Source organism: Macrobrachium rosenbergii, chromosome 32 (genome assembly GCF_040412425.1).
Source record: "Macrobrachium rosenbergii isolate ZJJX-2024 chromosome 32, ASM4041242v1, whole genome shotgun sequence".
In the NCBI taxonomy this organism is placed as follows: domain Eukaryota; kingdom Metazoa; phylum Arthropoda; class Malacostraca; order Decapoda; family Palaemonidae; genus Macrobrachium; species Macrobrachium rosenbergii.
The window spans coordinates 11148072-11171604 of NC_089772.1; the positions used below are offsets into that span (position 1 = coordinate 11148072).

The 23533-nt window shown below is 39.5% G+C and overlaps 1 protein-coding gene across 34 annotated transcripts in view; it reads left to right on the forward strand.

Annotated features, from left to right (window-relative positions):
* Positions 1-23533, forward strand: part of Ufd4 (ubiquitin fusion-degradation 4-like) — a 202520-nt gene that overhangs the window by 33832 nt on the left and 145155 nt on the right. For 11 of the 34 annotated variants that reach the window (XM_067132888.1, XM_067132902.1, XM_067132892.1 and 8 more), the window contains exons 1-2: positions 1999-2141; positions 12745-12887. In XM_067132888.1, coding sequence (XP_066988989.1) covers positions 2130-2141; positions 12745-12887 — 155 coding nt within the window. In that variant the 5' untranslated portion in view covers positions 1999-2129. Of the gene's footprint in view, positions 1-1570; positions 2142-12693; positions 12888-23533 lie in introns of those variants that run through there. The other 23 variants (XM_067132908.1, XM_067132914.1, XM_067132916.1 and 20 more) reach the window with 5 other exon arrangements.

Sequence of the window (23533 nt, forward strand, 5' to 3'; positions counted from 1 at the left end):
AAAGTTGGGGTCATCTATCAAAATAATGAGGTAGACAGAAGATGAAGCGTCCTCATATATAACTTAATTTTCTAGTGACTTGAATGTTAACTTGCTTTGATTTGATTTACCTGCAAAGTAGGAAGATGTCATAGTTTCTGTTAAGCCTGAGAAGGAAGTAGTTATGTGTTTGCATTGAACAATGTCCTATTGTGCAGTCTCCACAAAGCCGTGTAATGCGCAATCGTCCTTCTGTCAAAGGTACGTCAAGTACGGCAGTTCCCTCCCACATTCGCCGAAGTGCAAATCGATGGACGCTGTAGCTGTTTTCCGGATGAAATTTCCTCATGCACCTCTCTGCCGAATTTCTTGACTGGTGTATTTTCTTCTGGAGTCATTTGATCATACGAAAGACAGTTAGAACGTTTGTTAAAATGTTATGTGGATTTAGTCTTGGTCGTAATCCTATGTAGCTCAAAGATTTTTTTTTTATTAAAGTCCCGTAATCTTAATTTAAAAGAGCAGGCGACTGCATTGTCTGTCGAGTAAAAGTTTTTTTTTGAAGAGTAAGAATCTCAATCTTTTTTTTTTTCGTCGCGTATTTTATATTCGAGTCCATTATTATTCTTTATTGCTGGACAGACTAGCCAGGTTTCCATTCTGAGTTTTCTTCACGAGAAAGCTAGCCACAAGTCTAGAGGTGAAAGTGGAGCCATTGTGTATAAATTTGTGAAAGTGAGTTTTTTTTTATATATGCTCAGCGTCTATATGGTGGCTCCTATGAAAGCTGGCGTTGTTGTTCTAGGGAACTCCTTTTTTATATAACTTCCGTTGTGGTTCACCCCATGCTTGATGAGAGCATTGCAAGGTGTAGGCAAAAGCTCATTTTGTATTAAGGAAGTGATCCTGCAATGGCAGATATCATCAGACCAATTGAAGATGAACTTATTAGTTTACATTCCTTATCCCGTTTTTTGTTCTTTAAATATTGGCCCTTCAACTACCCAAGATGCGAAAAAATCCCATTTGTCCCTAATTGGCAAAGCCTATGGGAAACTGGCATCGTGTCAGACGTACTCATGCTGTTTTATGTTCCTGCTCATGATCTTGAGGGAAATGTTGGCAGCCTCATGGCGTAATCAGCTGTGTTGACAATGTGTTGCTCGGTCGCATGTGGTCTGGTGGTTGCATCACCCAAGTAAAGCCATTGTTATACAGCTGGCAACGGACCTGTGCTTCAAGAGGACCTAAAGGAAAATGTTGCAGGGTTGGCAAGTACCTAAAATTGCTCTCTACCGTGTACCATACTTCTGGAGTATAATATTCGTATTTTGTGATGTTCTTAGGCCTTAGGAATTTTAGCTCGACGACGAGTTGGGCTGGGTGCAAAAATACCGAGTGGTGATGCATGCCAGAGTTCTCTTAGTGTTGAAGAAGAGATGAATGTACTGGGTTTAAGTCCTCGACATATTCTCCCTCTCTACTCTACTGGTAGTTTGGGAGTTGTAGGGAGAGGGAGGGAGGGGGCTAACATATGTTTGTGTGAGTGTTTGTGTGTACTAGGGCCAGGAGTGGCAGGAGGACGACCAGTTGTGGTGGTGATGTGATGGTGGATGGATGGGAGCGTTAGTGGAGTGCACTCACAAAGCCATGCATTGCACGGCGCTTTGTTAAATGTCTCCCAGTGATTCCGTTGTTTCGTAAGAAATGATTCGTGTATTTTGTGCCGAGACTGATGCGATGTTGTGTTAGTCTGTTCATTAGTGATATCCTCATGGCTCAGGTGTCATTCTGATGCCTTTGTTCGCATAGGAAAGTTTTGTTACATTTATACATATGCTGTTTTGCAGATGGAATGTCAAAGAGCCCCCCTTTTAAGAACTGCTCTCTGGAGTTTGTCCTGGTAGAGGGAGTTGATTTTAACATGCTCCCCTCCAAATAGGCCTGTCGAGTCAGTGTTTGGAGGAGAAATGTGATCCTTTACTTTAGAAAGATAGTGATGAATCTTACACTGGGTTATGAAGTTGAATTGACATTCGTTGTGAGAGGAATTGCATCCAAAGGAGCGTATCCTGATAGTTGAAGGTTCTTGGAAGACCTCCTTCTCCAGTGTGATCCTAGTCGGAGAAAGAACAAGGAAATTCGCCACGATGGATGATTCAGTAAGGTTTTATTCTGTACATATACTTAATTACTCAATCACTGGCAGCTGTTTTACTTTTCTTCCAAAAGAACCACTGGTAGAGGTTTGAACTTTTACTTCCTATAACTAACCACAGGTTCTAGTTTGTTTGCTTTGCATGAAGCTTTTATTTACGCGAGGGTCTTTTTTTTATTATTTTTTTGGGTTGAATTATTTTGAAGGATTAAGATTAACGTAGGATCATTATTATGTAGTTCAGTATTAAACGGATGGTTGCCTTGGGTGGATTTTTACTTATTGCGAATATATTGTCCAGTAGTGTCTTTGAGTTTCAAAGAAGCATTTTTAAAGTTTTGTTACGACATTTTTCTCAAGGAAGAGTTTGTCATTCTTTACGTAAGCTGCTATTGTTTCGAGACCAGAACCTGGGATTTCTTGGTACAGTGGTTGACTAATGCCGTGGTTTTATTCATGAAACTCTCTCTCTCTCTCTCTCTCTCTCTCTCTCTCTCTCTCTCTCTCTCTCAAGATAGGGTGCTGTCGCGTTGGCTGTTCAAACGCGTAGATTGATCTCTGTCCGTTGTAGTGACAGCGATTTGTTTCTGGCTGTGTTCAGTAAACTTGATCTGGCTTGGACATAGAGATCATTAGACGTGTGTCAGATGACTGAATTATTTAACGGTGCCTTAGTTTCATAAGAACATATGTACCTGATTTTAAAGTTCTTCAGATGGTGAGTCATTGTTGAGAGTTGGCAGCCAGTGGGGATAGTGTATGAGGCAGTGGAAAATCCCTGTGGGTAACCTTCGTTTAATTCTTCCCTCTGCATGGCTGTCACTTGTTTTCATTTCATTTCAGAGAGAGAGAGAGAGAGAGAGAGAATGGCTGTATTTGTTGAGTTTCACCTAACGAGACTGCTAGTTTGATGAACTTTGATGCTGCGTCTTAAAGGATACTTAATATTTTTGCATCGTCATAAGAGATACTCTTTCTTTTTTCTTTTTTTTTTTTAACCAAACTAACGGTTAGCCATTGACGAGTATGAAGCCAGACATTCATCCCAAGGTAAAAAGGCAAGTGTGTGGTCTTGTCAGACGGGAGCGAAGAGTAATTCAGGCGGCGGTGCTCGAATTAAGTGCGAGAGAAGGCTGAGTGACTTTAATAAGCATACTTAGGTGTGATTACCTCTGATGGGTCGAAATAATGATCTGTATGGCGTGAAAGTATGAGCGCATGCGCACTGTGCGAACCAGCGAGACTGTCGTGCACGGCTGGGTGGTGGTGGTAGTGGTGGAGGGGGAGGTTCGTCATGTTCTGGAGGGTTGAGGTGACTATTTATTCAATCACCTTCTGGTTGAGAGGCTGACTTCATGTTTCCTTCTTCCAGATTGGTTGTCGGAACAGCCATACATTAGTTTTGGACACTTTTTTTAATACACTGGTTGGCCTGGATGTTCCTTACTATTCCCTTACTGACAGTTGTTCATTCTCTTTTAATACACTGGTTGGCCTGGATGTTCCTTATTATTCCCTTACTGACAGTTGTTCATTCTCTCTCTCTCTCTCTCTCTCTCTCTCTCTCTCTCTCTCTCTCTCTCGTGCGTTCGTCAGCTTGTCGTGTACGCTTCCCTTTACGCATTTCCTCCTACATGGCTGAAGGTATTCCAGCCACACTTGTATAAAAGGAGACCATGTCTCTCTCTCAGTGCGTCGTCACAACTCCTCTCGAAGGAATGTCAGTCAGGCTGTCACAAAGGTAGGACATAAAAACACATCTTGGAGGAGTGAGAATACTTCCTGCATCAATGAAGGGACACTTGTCCAACCTGATGAAGAGAGCATCGTGTAGAAAGGAAGAGGCTTATTTTCTGTCCGTCAGTGTGTCTGCCAAACTCGTCTTCACGACTGAGTTGAAGAGACTTAACGTCATCAAGGCAGAGCTTCCTGCATTTCTGTGCATCAAAGATTATCCGTCTCTTTGTCACGTTTGCTTCATTGCAACTTTTTGCCTCTTCAATATGCAGTAGTAGTCAGTATGGCGAGAATACCTGGCACTCTCGAACTGTTTCTTTGTTTGCTTTTCGGAATTTTGAGTCAAATTATGGTAATAAAGGAGACGTGTAATGAATTCTTACTGCGCCCTGGGACATGATAGGCCTCGGTGAACTGTTACAGATTTCTGATGGAGGGCCGTACCTAGTACGGAAGGACTGTGTGAGGTTTTTCGGAATTAAGATTGTGTTATAATTGACGCATTAGGCTTCTTGGGAGTGCAGACTATAACCTTGTCATCTTACCTCTGTCACTTTCGTTGATTTTTATTTTAAAATTTCCGTGGTGGAGAATTGCAGCAACCGTTGACTTGCAATGTGGAGTGCACCCTTACCTTGCACAACAGTTCCTGCTGCTGGGGGGCGTTGCTTATTTCCATACTAGAAAACGATGCTTTAATCTATCATCTAGGCATTAACTTGAGGATGTTTACAACTTTGCGAAGTTCCTCTGCTTCAGAGGTCGTCTAATTTTTGTGTGTAGGTACTAAATTTAGTTTTTTGTTGCAACCGAGGCTGCCTTCCATTGTGTTGAAGGCGTTCATTAACTTTATGGTTCTTGCACTGCACCAAAGTTGCAATTTAATTCTAGCAAAATATTGATCAGAGCAGCTGTGCATTTGGTTCCACCTTTGGAAAATCCTTTAATTTCTTCCTTGAAATTCTATCATCAACTGTGGCCATTCGTCATGCTTAAAATTCATACTGTGCCGCCTCTCCCGGTCGAATATAGCATTTAACCTTAAATTCTCATTTCTTGTTTGTCTTTGTTGTATCTCATTTTTACGCGGAAGGGCGACTTTTCAGGCTCCTAATTGGGCTATTTTTCTGTCACAACGGCCGTGGAGTTGCTTCTCAGCAGACTGTAGATGAGGCTTTTATATTCCACGCTGCAGAATCATTTCTTGCGCTTTTGGTTAATGCTTGCATTTCCCTCGACTTTGAACTAGCCCAGGTTCTGCCGAGCTCTTTTCTTTAGCACATAACCTTCTGTCCATTCCGTTCATTTCCGGTATATATTTTTGGGCCTGCTTTAATTTTCGGACTTATTTTAATTGTCAGATTCGCTCTCGCACCAACACCCTCAAAACAAACGTCTATTTCGCTTAAGTTTCCTTTTCTCCATCGAGAATTGAATTAAGCTCACGCTTTCACGTGGTGGTGGTCCTTTTGGGTGAGCTTTAGTGCGCATTTCACAGAAATCTTCTGAGCCACCCATTCTCGAAATTCCTATTTTTTTTTTTCTCTTAACATTCCAGTCTGTCTGAGGGTCTTGTTCCCGCTGGTTTGGTCTTCTCCCGAGGCCTCAGTCTTGCAGCGCCACTTTTTCTGTCGAGCTTGCTACTGAGTGTTTCTTTTTCTTTGTGAGCCTTGCAGGACCCGTGTTCTTTTTCACGTACGCTTACTCCTACCAACAGAAACAGATCACACTGCTGTCTGTTTAAAGGTCTTGATAACCATGTGACAGTCAGCTATACAGAGGGCTTAACTTTTGTATCCGGGATTGGTATTTGCTGTTGCAATTGTTTTTTTTTACAACCAAGACTTGGGGCTTAGAGCTTTTACTTAATGCTCCGTCGTGTCGTCTTTTTCATACAGTTGATTTATTTGACCCAATCCAGAGACAGTCTTTCGTTACATGGTCACCAGCAGTGTTACCATACACTTTTACCGTCATTTTTGAACTTGAATTCCTTCACCATACGACCTCATCTCTTGACGGTAAAAGCAAATCGCAAGTCAGTGCATGTTATCTGTTAAGTATTCCGTAAGAACCCCATCGTGAAGACATTGTTACCCAGTTCGTTTCCGGAACGTTGTCTGATTAGGTTATCTTCTCTGTACGGGAAGCGACTGTCTTCCGCGGAGCAACTTCAGTAATTCAGTTTTCCATGATATCAATTCTTAAGTCAACTGGCGAGGCTAATCAATTCTCGAGTCAACTGGCGAGGCTAACCAGGCTTGCCCTGCAAATTCTCGCGGTTCAGCGATTCCTTCATCTCGCAGTCCAGTTTCCTCCAAGACAGTGATTATATTCTGCATTTTTTTTCCGTTTTCTGTATAAAAATTTCCTTGGTTTATCAAACCAAATAGGAAAGAGTCTCTTTAAAGTTTTGATATTACATTGCCATCTAGAATTATGCCATTCAAGACGTTCACATCATTTCCACTGTATCAGCCTTTAGTTTCATAAACACCTGTATTCTGATGATGGTTTTCATGGGCAGCACAAGTAGTTTTAAAAGAAAAGAAAAAAATTGTTCTGCTCAAAATGTAGAAGTACTTAACAGCCTTGGCTGCTTCCTTTTCAATCACAAATTTTCCCATCAGCTTCTCTTTCAGTTGGTCAGTCAAATACATTATGCTTCTTTACATTCGTCGCATTTTGAGAGACCAGTAAAAGGGCAGTATGCGCCACTGTGCTCCATCAGCAACAGGAGATTCAGTTGATCAGTCAAATATATTATTATTCTTTACCTTCATTTCATTTTGAGAGACCAGTAAAAGGGGAGTATGCTCCACTTGGCCTCATCAGCAACAGGAGAATAGGCTTGAACTATCTTCACACGAGCAAAGTGTGGATCGTGAGTTCAAAGTTCAGAATTGAGACAATCCAATGGCGGCATCCGTGCTTCCTCACACTTTCCAGGAAAGTGTGAATTTTACGGTTCCTTTCCCTTTCAAATTTTGAGCTGTCGTCCTTGCCTGATGACCATACTATTCACAATTACCTTTCTTCAGTCTACATAAAGTTTTAAAATTGCCCTGGATAAGGTTGAGGTTTACCCGGTGACTTTGTCCTTAATTAGGGCTTTATCACTGTTGAGCCACATTCCTGCTCTATGGTGGTCATTAAGGTGGGATCCAACTCGACTCCAAAGGTGTAGAGCGCAGCGTGACGGGCCAACATAACAATCGAGAATGTCAGCTTGCTTCTGTGCTAATAATTCTTGGTTAGTCTTTTAGGCTAATAATAGCAACGAATTGTATCGTAGCCGTGCAAATAACTATGAACTGCTGTATTCGTTAGACATTTTAGCCATATTCAGAAAACCTTTTGTACAAATTATTGAGCTTCGGTTGCAGTCTGGAGAGTGGATGTCAAGTCCGTTTTGTTTGTTTTATACTTCCTAATGAAGTTTTTCTTTAAAACTCTCTCTCTCTCTCTCTCTGTTCTCAGATAGTTTTGAGACTCGTCGTTATACCGACGTCATTGATCCCCGGAGCTCGTTTAGACTCGAGTGCCCAACCGTAAATTTTAACTTAAGGATGCTTCTGGCATTGCAAATTTGGTTCAGTCTGTTGCTGCTGTACAAGTTCGTTACCGTTAAAGCTTGCATATTATTGTGAATAACTTGAGCATTAAAATTGTCAACATTTTTATGTGTCCAAGAAATTATAGTTTTATGTCCAAAAATGTATGTTTCAGTCTTTTAAAATCGGGTTGGAAGTTGCACTTTCGCCAGTGCATAATTAACTGTACTTCAGTGCGTTCCGGATTGCATCTTGAATAAACAAGACGAATTTAATTAGATTTATAAAGTGGTATTTGATTCTTAACTGGTTATTTTCCTCTTAATATTCAGTCTCAACTGAAGCATCCCTCTGCAGTTCTGGAAGATAAATAATTATGTACCCGATACGTTTGTATTCCGTGCGGAGATTTATTTTTAAAAGAACGAATTATGTCAGTGCAAAATGAGGTTGAATAATTGAGCTAATTATATAACATAAGAGCTCTGTTCTTAGTTACTCCTAATTGGCAAAGTTAGAAGTAAACTTTTAAGTGCTGGTGTGAAAATAATTGAACAAAGTTGACTGAAGCCGAGTTTGCAACAGCAGACCAAGAAAAACACTGACCCCAGATGAAAGAGAACGTCTTAAAATAGCCTCCATTCACGTCCAGACCAACTGTCACTGCCAATGCTCTTTCCCAAGGCTTAGCAGCTACACGTTCATCCAAAACGTGCTACCTTCAGAACAAAACGTCTTTACCCAGTTGGCGTTGGAAATGACCTTGGGGCACTGTTATATAGATTTGACGATGATTGGAAAAAAAATGCATCGTCCCTATTTTTGGTAACTATTCAAGTCCACAAAGAAGCTCATTTGTATAGATTTGATGTTGGTAAAAAAAAAAAAATTGCCTTGTCCATATTTATGGTAACTATTCATGTTCACTAAGAAGCTCATTTGTATAGATTTGATATTGTATTAAAAAAAACTTTCTTGTCCCTATTTTTGGTAACTATTCATGTTCACTAGGAAGCTCATTTGTATAGATTTGATGTTGATAAAAAAAAAAACTTGCCTTGTCCCTATTTATGGTAACTATTCATGTTCACTAGGAAGCTCATTTGTATAGATTTGATGTTGATAAAAAAAAAACTTGCCTCGTCCCTATTTATGGTAACTATTCATGTTCACTAAGAAGCTCATTTGTATAGATTTGATGTTGGTATAAAAAAAACTTTCTTGTCCCTATTTATGGTAACTATTCAAGTTCACAAAGAAGCCCATTTGTATAGATTTGATATTGGTAAAAAAAAATTTTTTCTTTGTCCCTATTTATGGTAACTATTCAACTTCACAAAGAAGCTCATTTTTATAGATTTGATGTTGATAAAAAAAAAACTTGCCTTGTCCCTATATATGGTAACCTATTCATTTTCAGAAAGAAGCTAATTTTAATGGATTTTATTTTGATTACAAAAAAAAAAACTTGCCTTGTACCTGTTTTTGGGAACTATTCATGTTCACAAAGCAGCTTCTTTTTATAGATTTCATGATTCAAATAAAGAAAAGAAAACTTGCCGTGTTCGTATTTTCAGTAACTATTAAAGTTCACGAAGAAGCTCATTTGTCTAGATTTGATGCAGAACTTGCCACGTCCCTATTTTTGGTAATTATTAAAGTTCACAAAGAAGCTTATTTGCAGCCGGAGTGTTTTCAGAAAGTGTTTACAAAAGCCAGTGGTATTCTGAAGGCTAGGCAGTCGTAACGTTTTGGTTGGGTATAACTTTATCGTATTCTCGGAGTTTTGCAAAAGTTAAGTATGCCTTAGTTTAACCAGACCACCGAGCTGACTAACAGCTCTCCTAGGGCTGGCCCGAACGATTAGACTTATTTTACGTGGCTAAGAACCAATTGGTTACCTAGCGACGGGACCTCCAGCTTATTGTGGAATCCGAACCACATTAAACCGAGAAATTAATTTCTGTCATCAGAGATAAATTCCTCTAATTCTTCATTGGCCAGCTGGAGACTCGAACTCGGGCCTAGCAGAGTGTTAGCCGAGAACTCTACGGACTCGTCCAACGAGGAACTGGAGTTTTGCAAGCTCGTTAGGACGTCTGGTGATACAGATAAGATATCCTTTCATTGTCTTGAGCTACTGGGTGAAGTTGAAAAAATGCTCAAGGATGATACCACTGAGGTCACACTCCGGCGTTTATTGCCTGATAATTAACCTTTATTGCACTTGGCATCTTGTCATTTCTTCATTCTGTGTTGGCACAATTACTGCGCTTAATTGTTTTCATTTCGTGTCCAGGGTGTTTAATGATGTAGCCTGATGTGGGCGGTTGTAAGTCGTTGCGTTGACCAGCGTTGTGCAATGATTGACTAACTGTGTGTAATAACCGGGTGGTTTGTACGTGGTGAAATGAACTTTCACTGTATAAAAAAAAATGGAAATCGATAGATGACGTGGAATTCATGTATTTTTCATGCTGATTGCCGCACTCAGTGCTCAGTGTAGTTTTGTTGTTAAAACTGTAAACCATTCATTTATCGCAAGACATTCAGTGAAAGCGAGGTACCATCCAGGGTTGAGTTTATAGATACTCTTAGTAAGAGATTCTAAACCCATGGTAGGGATAGAAGGCTGTTGGATTATCTGGAGTGAAGTTTATAAGAAGTGTTTTTAAGTATGGTATAGTACATCGACGATTCAAGTAAATTGTGTGTGTAGGGATGTGTGAGAACTCGGAGGAATGCGAAAACGATATTTAAAGAAACTACGGATGAAAATTATTTAGACGTCTATAATTTCCCAGCTTTTCTATCCAGTATGTTTTCTGCTTTATGTTTAGATTTAGAAGCCATACCAGTTTGCGTAAGTTTCTCTCTCTCTCTCTCTCTCTCTCTCTCTCTCTCTCTCTCTCTCTCTCTCTCTCTCTCTCTCTCTCTCTCTACCTGTCACAACTTTTTTTATTGTTCTTAAAGGGTAAATCTATGTTTTATGTTTTACAATGATGTAAATTTTTATGAAGGCCATGTAAATGTCTACAATGTAATTTGTATTGATGTAATAGCCAATGTAAAGACGATTCTTCTCTCTCATGGGGTCCATGATGCGCCGTCCCTTGTCTCATGTGATGCAAGACGATTCTTTCTCGAATGCGAAGTCGATGTGTGTGCGGTATATTTAGTTTTAATCGTCCCCAGTCACGATTTAAATTGGCCTCGGAGTGCGTAAGGAAATTGGCGTGGTCCCATTTCGGGATTTGGAGCGAGTTTCTGGCTAATTCTCAGTCTTCAAGCGGCACTGTTCAATGGAATGCCCTGTCTTTTTTTTTACAATACCCGCACATGGGTTTCCTTTGAGGGTGGCCATTCTTGGGCGGATGCTGAGAGGAGATGAGCAGGGGACAGATCTTACAACCTAGAGAGCTGATGTGAAGATGGTATAGGTGTCCCAGCCGTCAATTTGATTTCCTTTAGGGGTTTTGCCCTTTCTATTGCGTGCAGTATTCTGTGTAACGTTATATTTTATTTTTTACAATATTTTGTGTCAATTTCTTTTGTATAGGTTTGTTCCTACACGATATACAAACCCCTGGTCCTTTACAGTAGGAATTTACTTCAGCGCAGCTGGAACGAATTCCTTTTGTAAAGGACCTCGGGTTTGGATAGGTAGGAAAAATACAAATTACTTTCAAAATTTGTGACTCTCTCTCTCTCTCTCTCTCTCTCTCTCTCTCTCTCTCTCTCTCTCTCTCTCTCTCTCTCTCTCCAATTATTACTTATAAAACAGTTTAACCAGACTGCAGAGTTAAAATGTTTCTCATTCTGGCCCAAAGGGTTCGTTTGTAAATATACAAATTTTATTTAATACATAGCAGCTTTTTAAAAGTTGAGTAGTTAAAGATTCTGACAAAATGTGTCCTGGAAAGAATTGTTGATGATAAGGGTTATTGAGGATTGTTGTCTGGCCTTTAATTTCTCGTCCACCCATACAAATGTACATAAATATATCTGTATGCATATAATAATATTCCTTAGCGCAACACAGGAGTTTTTAAGACTGTGTGCCGATCCCCCTCCCCCCCCCACAAAGAAACAGTAATACCTCATAGGATTTGGAAGGATGCATGGCCACTTTTTTGTGCGTAAATTAATAATTGTTTGGTATTAGGTACATAAAGGAAAAACTAAAATTTTTTTTTTTCTGAAGGATTTTATTTGGAATGACGTAGATACAGACTTCAGTTCGAGCGTGTGAAATAGCATCGGGGACTAGGTACACAACCGTGAATAGTAACAAGGGTGCATGAATCATTTCAGCAAAATGTGGAATAAAATCTGAATATTCTTGATGAAAACAAATAGAGAGAACAATCGACCGGCCTGGTAACATCTGGTTATGTGTATCAGAGGTAGGGTGGGGGATTACGGGAGAATTCGTGGCGTCGCCATTCAAACCCTACAGATGCGGATGGGCGAAGGGCACATGTCCTTGGGTGCCGAGGGGATTTTGAGCTCCTCTCAACGGGAGGATCTTGAAAGGTGATCAACGGATCGCGAGGCTTTAAGGATTCGCTTCCCGTTCTTGCCATGGACTGTACCCTTCTCTCGAAAAGGAATCTATTTCAGGGCATTTTGAGCCCCTCTTCATTTCAGTGTTTGTTGTGTGTTCGGCATTTGAAGTTATCTTTCTCTGGTAGAAGAGGCATTCACTTGATTGTAGCTTGGGCACAGTTACAATTTTAAGTTTGATCGATAAGGCACTGCCGTACTTGGCCCTTTTAAATAATCTTAGTTTAAGAAAGCTTTTTTTCACAAATTGGTAATTAAATGTTCTAATTGTAATGTATTTTATTTTTTTCAATTGCATGGACTCTGGTAATTGCCAGGGGCACAGAGAATGGGCATGGTTCTGTGGCACTGGTTTGGTTACATTTTAAACAAGTATTTGACATTTTAACAGTTGTGTATAACCTGTGGTTTATGTGATGCTTATTGGCCCTGAATTAACGCTTGTCTTGCAATGTACCTCTACATATAATCAGTGTCTTGCAATGTACATCAACATATAATCAATGTCTTGCAATGTACCTCTACATATAATCAATGCACATAAATGTTTGTACACTGGGGTTAAAAAATTGGCATGTTGCATGTCTTATATCTGACAATTTAACAAAAAACCTAAAGCATGTCGATTCACAGAGTTCTGAAAAGGTGGAGAGGTTGTGAGAGGTGACTTTGATAATACCAGATGACTAAGGAACGCAGTCTTTGTATTCCTTCAGAGGGCGGTGTGTGATCGTTGGTTCCCTCCGACAGATGATGGCTGACGTGGACCCTGAAACGCTTCTGGAATGGCTGCAGATGGGCCAGGGGGAGGAGCGGGACATGCAGCTCATCGCCTTGGAGCAGCTCTGCATGTTGCTCCTCATGTCCGATAACGTCGACAGGTGTTTTGAAAGGTGAGTAACTACCGCCTCTTTTCTTCTTCTTCTTTTGACGCTCGGGGAAAAACTGCAGTTTTTTGTCTTGTGATGTTTGGTGGTGAGTTCCGTCGCTTTCGGAAGGTCAGATTCGTCTCGACGGACGGCAGAGTCTTATAGATATAGATAGATAGATAGATAGATAGACAGATATAGATAGATACATACATACTTTATATATATATATATATATATATATATATATATATATATATATATATATATATATATATATATATATATATATATATATATATATATATATATATATATATATATATATATATATATATATATATATATATATATATATATATATATATATGCCTGAGAGAGAGATAGTTTGGTCTTTGAAATATAGCCTTTATTTTCCACAATTTGGCAATTTGGCGTTTTTATGGGCTCGGTATATTTTATGGAATTCTGGTTTAACAGAAAATTTGTCATAATATATATATGTGTATGTAAATAAATGTGTGTGTGTTTGGACTACACACACGCACACACACACACACACACACACACACACACACACACACACACACACACACACACACACACACACACGAAGTATATGTTTCCTGACCGAAATCTGCCACTGGATTATTTATAATTTAAAACCCCCCACATAATTTCAGTTCGATAACCGTGCGTGGTTTTTGTAGTAAATCACAGATTTCAAGTTCCAGAGCTGATGATTGACAGATCCACATTCTAACTTCTAATTCTGGTAGTGTCTAAAATTGGCCCTTTGTTTGTGGATGTAAACGATACCCATTTTTAATGGGAGGATGTGTCATACTCTTCGTGACCAGACTTTTCATGGCGCGCCTTTGGTAGGTGGTCGAACAATAATGGCCTTCATATTAAGAATGTACGGGTATTTCCTGTTTGGTCGATTGGCTAGTTGCTTTGCTTTAATTATCTCTTCTCTCTCTCTCTCTCTCTCTCTCTCTCTCTCTCTCTCTCTCTCTCTCTCTCTCTCTCTCTCTCTCTAATATATATATATATATATATATATATATATATATATATATATATATATATATATATATATATATATATATATATATATATATATATATATATATATATTGTGTGTTGTTTATGTATGGTAAATCGTTGTGCCATTACTTTAGAACAAGGCCATCATTATGCATATTTATATTTGATTATAATGTGTGTTCTACCTCATACTGATCAGTTAGTATATTTTTCTTCAATAAATATCGGAGGAGCTTAATTCTCGTAATGTTTCTCCCACGAAATATAGAACTTCCTAATCTCAGGGAATAAGTGTTCGTGCTCTTTCGTTCGTCTCATGGGGATTTTATATCTTCGTGTCGGCCTGAACATTTCTTTGTGCCCTTCCTTGATCATCTTCCTGCTTCCTTTTTCGTCTTCCTACTCTTCGCAGTCTTCCTGGTTTGATTCTGTGAAGGTGTGGTCAGCGCGATTACTCTGGGCTGCCGTTCTTCCTAGTCCCAGCCACGCTTTGAGAATTGTATACGGATAAAGGCTCAGCCTTCTTCCTTGGGTCTTTTGTAAATATTTTCCCTTCCGACATTGATTATCTCACCTGGATTCCTCCTCGTGGAGGTGGTGATGGTGTTGGTGTTGGTGATGGGGGAAGCAGACCGGCACACACTTTTTTTTGTTCCATCGACTCGAGGTCAGCTATTGCAGTTGACATGGCGACGCGTCTCCACACGAGTTTTCCCGTCGCCATGGTAACCAGGTAGGAGGTCACTTCTTAATTCCCGGCTCTGTAACCCGTTTGAAGGTCTCTCTCTCTCTCTCTCTCTCTCTCTCTCTCTCTCTCTCTCTCTCTCTCTCTCTCTCTTATTTGAAACCCTGCTTAGGAGACAGCTTCCCGGATGTTGTCAAGAACAGTGCAGACAATTTGAGTCTCTCTCTCTCTCTCTCTCTCTCTCTCTCTCTCTCTCTCTCTCTCTCTCTCTCTCTCTCATTGTGTGTATATATTATATATATATATTTGTATATATATATCGTATATATATTTTATATATAAAATATATTTACATATATATATATATACATATATATATATATATATATATATATATATATATATATATATATATATATATATATATATATATATATATATATATATATATATATATATATATATAGAAGAATGACGAAATGTGGGTGATATATTCTCACATTTTATTCTACGCCCAAGTTCCAGAGCATAGCTCCGTTATCTTCGTCATCAGGATTAAAGAAATTAAGAAAATTTAAATCAGCACAAAGAGGATGACACTTTTAGAAAGAATTTAAATTAGGTGAAATGTACAAATAAAAAAAAAAATTGTTGTAGTCCAACAAAACCAGCCTGACGCCTCAAAATACGAGAAGGCACCAAGACGAATAATTTTTTGAAGAATTTTTTTAAGGAATAAACAGAGGGGCAGTGGTTGTTTCTAGCTAGCACTTGACCTTTGACCTAAATCATACATTCCATTCCTTCTTTCTGCATTTCCTGTCGTCTTCTTTACCTTCTTAAAAATGGTTACCATATTCCTTGAATTTGAATACCATATTCGCTTGAATTTGAATACCATATTCTTTAAAAATGAATACCATATTCTTTAGAAGCTTGAATTTGAATACCATTTCAAATGAATTTCAAATCAATGGCCCTTGAAGGCTTTTTCCATATGAATAGGGGTTTATTTTGAATATATATAATTTATTTATATATATTATATATATATATATATATATATATATATATATATATATATATATATATATATATATATATAAATACACACACATTAAATACAGTATAATAATGATAATAATAATAGTGACTATTGCGTAAGAGAGGAAGTTTCATCAGCGGATTGTGCTGTGATTTCAAAATTCTTTGGAAATAGTCGATTTGCAATTCATGTACATGTTCCTTGATCTTTAAAAACTACTACTTGCTCTGAGTTACAGCCTGTTTTATAGGTAACTCCATGTTTGTCTGTCTGTCTCTAACTAAAATGTGAGCACCGTTATATACTGGGAAGTTAATTCTGGGCCATTCTGTTTTGTCGAGTGAGGGTTACTGAAATTCTTCTCAACGTTTGCCTCTATAAAACATTGACAGTTTCTTGGTCATTGGTACTGTAAAGTTTGTCGCATTTGGGAGCTAAGGTGTGGATGTACAGTAGGTGTGTGTGAATACTTTTTGGAATCTACTCGATATGGTGGGGTAAACACGAACTGTTACTCATGACGGTTAAAAAAATGATTACGTCTGTTGCATGTGGTGTTATGGCTTAAATTGATTTAGAAATGGTGTATCACTGGCGAGATTGATAGACTTGGATGCCGTGAGGGAATGGAGAGTAGGTTTTTTTCTTTCTCTAGAGGGAAGAGATTCAAAAGAATTCACGTGTAAGGTCGGCCATCTTTGATTTCTTCAAACGAATTCACATGTAGGGTCGGCCATCTTTGATTTCTTCAGGAGCCTACATTTATTCAGTAAAGTCCATGTATCACAAAATAAACATCATGTGAGTGTATCCAATATATTTTCAGTAGTTGGGCAGAAGCAGGGTAGTCCCTCCTTTGATTTAAGGAAGAAATTGCCACTCATTTTGTGTAACCGGTATAGAAGAAGCCTTCAGTGTTCAGCCCTTTTATTTAGCACTTTGAAAATATTTTTGCGAACTGTTTTTACTTACCTCTAAACAGAGAAAAACTTGAAAACTGTCCTTGAGACGCGAGGACATAATTCCAGTTAATCGAGGAATTTCTAATCGATGTCGTGATAGATTTAAAAAATAATAAGTAAAAAATACTACGACGTTTCTTCGACGCAGTCGAGTTTTCTGTACAGTTTATAATGCTGGGTGGAACTCTCAGCTACGACCGGGCAGCGCTCAGTTGCTTCCCAGATGCGGTGAGGTGAAGGGGAGTCGGCGACGCCTCCGGAAAGCGCTGCCAGACGCACGATCCATGGCTAACCTTAACCTTAAATAAAATGAAAGCTACTGAGGCTAGAGGGCTGCAATTTGGCATGATTGATGATTGGAGGGTGGATGATCAACATAACCAATTTGCAGCCCTCTAGTCTCAGTAGTTTTTAAGATCTGAGGGCGGACGGACAGACAAAGCCATCTCAAAAGTTTTCTTTTACAGAAAACTAAAAACATATCGTTTGTGCCTGTGGAGTACTATTCGATATTTTGTAGGGGAAAATTTCTCTCTCTCTCTCTCTCTCTCTCTCTCTCTCTCTCTCTCTCTCTCTCTCTCTCTCTCTCTCTCTCTCTCTCGTGGGTCAAGTGTATTAGTCGCGAGGTCTGTCCTTCAGTGCAGGTGTTTGTTGGTTGGCACCTGTTCTTGAAATACACTGTTAGACTATAGTATGTGTATTCATGACCTGTACACTTGTTAAATATCAGTCAGTTGTAAATTGACCTCTGTAACGGATATGTGATTTGATACCTACATTTATCCCATTTTGTCTTGTTAGTAATGGATAATTTTGATGCACAGTTGTCGGGTTAACATTAGGTAATAATCCCTAGTAATAATCGTGAACTTGAATAAATGGAGTGAGAACGTGAGAGAAATGCTTAAAAGAGCAGGTGCGCGCCAGGTGGCGGTGGTGTCAGTTCCGAAGGTCCTTGTCTAGTTGACTGCGTATGTTTAGCATCAAGGAAGTTAACATTGATGCTTGATGGTTTCCAATCAGTCTATTTGTAGACGAGCCAAAGTGTGTTCGAAAAGCGTGGGTCGAAGTAAGGCTTGAGAAGTCCAAGACTGAGCTTTCATTGTCTTGAAGATGTGAGTAAGTACTTGAGGGTAAGTTCTTCTAGCACGCTGTTGGCCCAGCGTTCGACTCTCCGACCGGCCAGTGAAGAATTAGAGGAATTCATTTCTGGTGATGGAAGTTCATTTCTCGTCATGGTGTGGTTCGGATTCCACCACAAATTGTAGGCCCCATTGCTAGGTAACCAGTTGGTTCTTAGCCACGTAAAAGAAATCTAATCCTTCGGGCCAGCCCCCCTAGGAGAGCTGTTAATTCAGCTCAGTGGTCTGGTTAAACTAAGATATACTTAACTACTTAGTACTTAAGGATATCAAGTATCTTTACGTTAATTTTTTAAGCTGTTGAGTAAAGCTACGTACGGACAGTTTGTCAGATGTTGTTCGTATGTTTTTTGTACGGGTGCACTTCCAAGTGGTGGACGCGTGCGCATGAATTCTCATATTTTTGTTGTAGCTTGGTTGTGCCCCAGCTGAAGCCTTGGGTTGTAATGGCGTACTTGCTTATTGGTATTCGCAGTTGAACTTGTAGATGCCGGCGTTCAGTTAATTTTATTCCTTTTACCCATGGAAGGCCTTCTCCCTAACCTAGAGATCCAAGCTGCCCTTGGCGAATTTTGTTGACTTTCGAGTATCTGGTAATGACGACGTAATTAACTGTAGGTTAAGGGCGCAAAGAAAACGAAAGCGAGGGTAAACGTTTTAAATTGACAGAAAAACGTTAAGGTTACGTGGAAAAATATTCAAGGCTCCGAATTCAAGACGTCTGTCGACTCACGCTGTTAATTAAGGCATTATACAGGCGTGATGAAGTCGAACCTCTCCCCCGTCTGGGCTATAATTGTGCCATGCCAATCTCGGCCTTCCTCGCCTTGCTTTTATGAGGAGGAGGAGGAGGAGGGAATTCTTGACCCCTTCGGCGGTGTCAATGCCACGACGATATCGAATGGGCGAACGGAAGGGAAGTAGTTGTCCGGGCTGGTGGAGAAGGTAAGGGAACGGGTGCAGCTGAGCGAAACTACGACTCTAAACAGTGGTGTTTACTTGCCCCGCCGTGGAGGTCTCGCTCGTTTTGGGAAGCTGTGCGGTTTAGGATGTTCAGGTTAGAGAGAGAGAGAGAGAGAGAGAGAGAGAGAGAGAGAGAGAGAGAGAATTTGTGCCGTTGGGATTGGTTTGCGCGTGTACGTCATCTGTTTGCATTGTCAAGAGTTTCCTAGTGTCTAAACACTTTCTCGCCAACATTGTGATGAAGAAGATTGCTTAGGGCGTTAATGCAACGGAAATCCTGTTGTTGTTTTAAGTTACATGTGAGGTGATATGTTTTCCCACTTTACAGTCCTGTGTGTGTGTGTGTGTTAGATTGATGAGAGAGGGGTTGAAGGTTTTGCTTGAATGATGGACATTTATGTACGTCTTGTGTACATATTTTTACATTGTGTGGCTCGATGCTTAGATATCTTGAGCACATCTTGAATCTCTCGAAACGGTCAGACGTAATCGTAGAGGCGTGTGTAAAGAAACTCGTCAAAATCCCCTCGTCGTTTTGTGTGGTACGCTTATTAAAGGCGATGGTCTCAGCTGCTCGGCAAATAGTCGTTATTAGACTGTCGTCATTCCCCGTACTTAAAGCACTCAGACGCCCCTTTCTCCCTACAGTAGTTTCACGACAAACGTTACATCCGCCAACTGTAATCTTCAGCGGTACGTATGTGTGACCTTTTAAATAAAGAGGACGTCCTGGATTTGACGAAGCCATTGCCGTTGTCGGAGAACAGATATCTGGTCACTTGTTATTACCGGAGCTGGGTTTTGATTGTGATTGTAAAGAATATGTGGAGTGACTTTTTTTCATTGAATGACGACGACGGGAATGATGTAATGTTTGCAGTAGTAATGATGCAATATGGCGAATGGCTGTGGTGAGGGCGATCTCTCTCTCTCTCTCTCTCTCTCTCTCTCTCTCTCTCTCTCTCCTTTCAACGGACCTTGCGTGAAGATTAGTGGAGGTTATGTCGTGTGTTCTCATTTTCTATTCTTATTTTTTTCCATAATTATACCAGCAGATGATCGCTTTTATGAGTTTTTTTTCCATAGTAAATGTCTTCAGAAGTGAAAGTCCCTGTAATTTTTTCTTTGCACTCACGAGGTCAAAGGTAATGGTTGGATGATGTCGGGTGAGAAGAGTTGGGAAGCTTTTAGTAATGATCTATTGTTTACAAAAGAGATTTCGTCTGTGGAAAATACGGGATTTACAGTTGACATGATTAACGATGGATATGCAGTCAATTTATCTCGTCATTGTCTGAGTGTGTCTAAATAGCGGGGTTCCAATTAGACTTAATGACACGGGTCAAATAAGTCAACCGACAGTATTTGAAATCATTTAGAAGTTTTCTTTCTGTAATACAGAACTACAACGTTGTTTGCTTGCATTACAAGCTATGAAATAGTTTGTTTGCAATTTTTTTTTTTTGCCATATTTTTTTAGCACTGTATTTTTGTAAAGTCTGGAAGGCATTTCGTCACGGGAAGGTTGTAATATCTCGAAATACTGTTTAATCACCATTATCTTGGATAATGCATTGAGTGCCTACATAATATTTGTATTGTTAAGATATGTTAAGGATCTGGGAACTCATTTATTTCTCCCAGTAATGAGACGGTAATTTGCAGGTGTGAAAAACGTGTGGTATTTCTCGCCTTGTTGTCGTTTCACATCTAAATTAGTTTGTTTTATAACTGTTTTCCGTGTGTACGTGAGAAATTAAGAATCCTTAGTAAAATTGCGTAAGTATGGGGTTTTGTGCGAGGAACACCAAATATCTTGGATGCTGGTTTAATTCTGCCTCATTCTTTTATTTAATTTCCAGTTACACACACACAGTATATATACATATGTACATATATATATATATATATATATATATATATATATATATATATATATATCGCATGAAGTGTTTTACAACGTAATCCAGTGTCTGCATATGAGTACATACATAAATTTTATCATACTTTGTGATTTTGCTGTGTTTTTGGGTGGGAGAAATCGGTGTTGGTAACTTGTTTCGAAATCATTTTTTTCTTAAAGGGAATGTCATGGGAATGTCTTGGAAAGTAAAGTACAGGGTTTCTCAATCCCTTAATTTTGAGACCTTGGTTTTCGCAATGGTTTTGCTAAGAAAGTGAGCTGGAGTCACAGAATGACGAGATGTCGACTGTTTATGGAAGGCGTCGTGTCACTATTTTTGTTGGATAAGTTGAAAATGCCTTTTAGTTAGAGGGAAACCGTGAGATTAATAATCTTTTATGAGTTATGATTTTATCTATTAGTTCAGTGCAGAGTTTATTTGGTAATAGATTTAACTTGAATTTCCTTCATGTAAGTGTCGTCTCGGTTGCTTGCGTTCCTTTAAAGTTGAAATAAATAAAGCAGATTCTTTAGGGGACGCTTTTGTGTCTCTCTAAGTATAAATTTAGGTCGCTTTTGAGTCGTGGCGCTCATACAGGACGATGCATTATGTATCAAGCAACCTTGAGTCGGGTACAGAAACCATCTCTCATTTGCTCGACCGTTAGTTTAAGTGTAATCGCCCTTGTTTTTGTAACTTGTTTTATTTTTCATTTCTCCTTTTCCGTTCCCATTCCCTTTCCCCTTTTCATATTCACCCTTCCGTCTTTGGTCTCCCCTCTCTCTCTTCTCTCGCATACCTCCCACCGCTTGTGTTTCATACTTTCTCGCCCTCTCTCACGTCCTCCTTTGTTCCCGTGCGTGTTTTTCATTTGACACATCGCCACATCCACGCTGAAATCGCCTTTTTACCCTATTCTTAAAATCCGTTCAATACTCGATTCCGTACCCTTGTTGTCGAATAGGACAGTTTTTGTCTGTTGGATCGTAACCCCCTCGAGGTCTACAGTATTTCCACCCGACCCAAGTTGCGTAACCGTATTCCGAAGAGGCGTTCCCTCCAGACGGCTCAGCCCCGTACCCTTCCTTGCTCTTGAAAATTCGTACCGTTTCCATGTAGAAATCTGACGGGGTTCGCGTTCTGGGAAGTTTCGGATAAGGAGAGGAGAAGAGAAGATGCAACGCCTCTCACGTGTTCGTCTCCGTCTTGGCGACACTTGTGTCTTTCATTGTTTGGTGGTGAGGATCGTGTGGTTTTTAAGTTTTCTGTAAAAGAAAACTGTTGAGAATTCTATTTGTCTGTCCGACCTCAGATCTAAAGACTGCTGAGGCTAGAGGGCTGCAAATTGGTTTATAAGTTTTCTGTAAAAGAAAACTGTTGAGAATTCTATTTGTCTGTCCGACCTCAGATCTAAAGACTGCTGAGGCTAGAGGGCTGCAAATTGGTTTATAAGTTTTCTGTAAAAGAAAACTATTGAGAATTCTATTTGTCTGTCCGCCGCAGATCTAAAAACTGCTGAGGCTAGAGGGCTGCAAATTGGTTTTTAAGTTTTCTGTAAAAGAAAACTGTTGAGAATTCTATTTGTCTGTCCGACCTCAGATCTAAAGACTGCTGAGGCTAGAGGGCTGCAAATTGGTTTATAAGTTTTCTGTAAAAGAAAACTATTGAGAATTCTATTTGTCTGTCCGCCGCAGATCTAAAAACTGCTGAGGCTAGAGGGCTGCAAATTGGTTTTTAAGTTTTCTGTAAAAGAAAACTATTGAGAATTCTATTTGTCTGTCCGCCGCAGATCTAAAGACTGCTGAGGCTAGAGGGCTGCAAATTGGTTTATAAGTTTTCTGTAAAAGAAAACTATTGAGAATTCTATTTGTCTGTCGCCGCAGATCTAAAAACTGCTGAGGCTAGAGGGCTGCAAATTGGTTTTAAGTTTTCTGTAAAAGAAAACTGTTGAGAATTCTATTTGTCTGTCCGACCTCAGATCTAAAGACTGCTGAGGCTAGAGGGCTGCAAATTGGTTTATAAGTTTTCTGTAAAAGAAAACTATCGAGAATGCTATTTGTCTGTCCGCCCTCAGATCTAAAAACTGCTGAGGCTAGAGGGCTGCAAATTGGTTTATAAGTTTTCTGTAAAAGAAAACTATTGAGAATTCTATTTGTCTGTCCGCCGCAGATCTAAAAACTGCTGAGGCTAGAGGGCTGCAAATTGGTTTATAAGTTTTCTGTAAAGAAAACTTGAGAATTCTATTTGTCTGTCCGCCGCAGATCTAAAAACTGCTGAGGCTAGAGGGCTGCAAATTGGTTTTTAAGTTTTCTGTAAAACTATTGAAAATTTGTCTGTCCGACCTCAGATCTAAAAACTGTTGGAGCTAGAGGGCTGCAAATTGGTTTTTAAGTTTTCTGTAAAGAAAACTGAATTCTATTTGTCTGGCCGACCTCAGATCTAAAAACTGCTGGGGCTAGAGGGCTGCAAATTGGTTTTAAGTTTTCTGTAAAAGAAAAATATTGAGAATTCTATTTGTCTGTCCGCCCTCAGATCTAAAAGCTGCTGAGGCTAGAGGGCTGCAAATTGGTTTTTAAGTTTTCTGTAAAAGAAAACTATTGAGAACGCTATTTGTCTGTCCGCCCTCAGATCTAAAAGCTGCTGAGGCTAGAGGGCTGCAAATTGGTTTTTAAGTTTTCTGTAAAAGAAAACTATTGAGAATTCTATTTGTCTGTCCGCCCTCAGATCTAAAAACTGCTGAGGCTAGAGGGCTGCAAATTGGTTTTTAAGTTTTCTGTAAAAGAAAACTATTGAGAATTCTATTTGTCTGTCCGACCTCAGATCTAAAAACTGTTGGGGCTAGAGGGCTGCAAATTGGTTTTTAAGTTTTCTGTAAAGAAAACTATTGAGAATTTATTTGTCTGTCCGCCCTCAGATCTA